This window comes from Nicotiana attenuata, chromosome 7 (genome assembly GCF_001879085.1).
Source record: "Nicotiana attenuata strain UT chromosome 7, NIATTr2, whole genome shotgun sequence".
Taxonomy (NCBI): Eukaryota; Viridiplantae; Streptophyta; class Magnoliopsida; order Solanales; family Solanaceae; genus Nicotiana; species Nicotiana attenuata.
Window position 1 is genome coordinate 59211525 of NC_031995.1, and position 658 is coordinate 59212182.

At 41.0% G+C, this 658-nt stretch overlaps 1 protein-coding gene across 1 annotated transcript in view; it reads right to left on the minus strand.

The window, feature by feature from the left end:
• The window catches only part of LOC109230075, a 30205-nt gene extending 29873 nt beyond the window's left edge, over window positions 1–332 (minus strand). The window contains exon 1 of the mRNA XM_019395607.1: window positions 7–332. Coding sequence (XP_019251152.1) covers window positions 7–332 — 326 coding nt within the window. The remainder of the gene's footprint in view (window positions 1–6) is intronic.

Below are 658 nucleotides of genomic sequence, written 5' to 3' on the forward strand. Positions count from 1 at the left end.
CTATACCTCAGATTCCTTCCTGCATCGGATTCTGCCAATTGCCTATAAGTGCTTGTTCCGAACTCCATCTTCCATTTTCTGAGTCCTCGTCTGATGTTCTCTCCCCAGCATGCAACCATAGCCCTTTGTTGATCCTTGTTCTTCTTGGTTGACACTGTTCTTCTTCCTTTCCTCTCGTTCAGCTCTTTCCTTCTTCCATTCAATTCCCATTTGAGGGAAGTTTTTGAAATGTGGTGATCAGTCTTCCCACACTTGTGCACCTCAATTGGTTTGTTTTTCAGGACCCTTGGTTTGTTGATGCTTCCCCTTCTTGAAGGACCATTTTCTCTCATTAGGTCTTCTTAAAATCCTGTGTGAGATCATGGTCATCATTCATCTCATCTAACAGTATAGCACCTTCAGTGATTCTTTGAACTGCCATGCTCTCTTCCTTCTTAGTGTAATCCATCTTCATGGTTTTCCTTCTAGTTCATAGGCAGTGAGATTTCCAAATTAGCATTATCCAACTTCAAGAGTGGCAATGTATCTTTGATGCCTGAATAGCTGTGATTTTGCTTTCCCAAAGATTGGCAAGTAACCCTTGTCAAAATCTTCTCAAACTTTATCTTCTTCAGAATAACGCCTTCCAGAGATTTAATTCATTTGTCCAGTGTAGTGA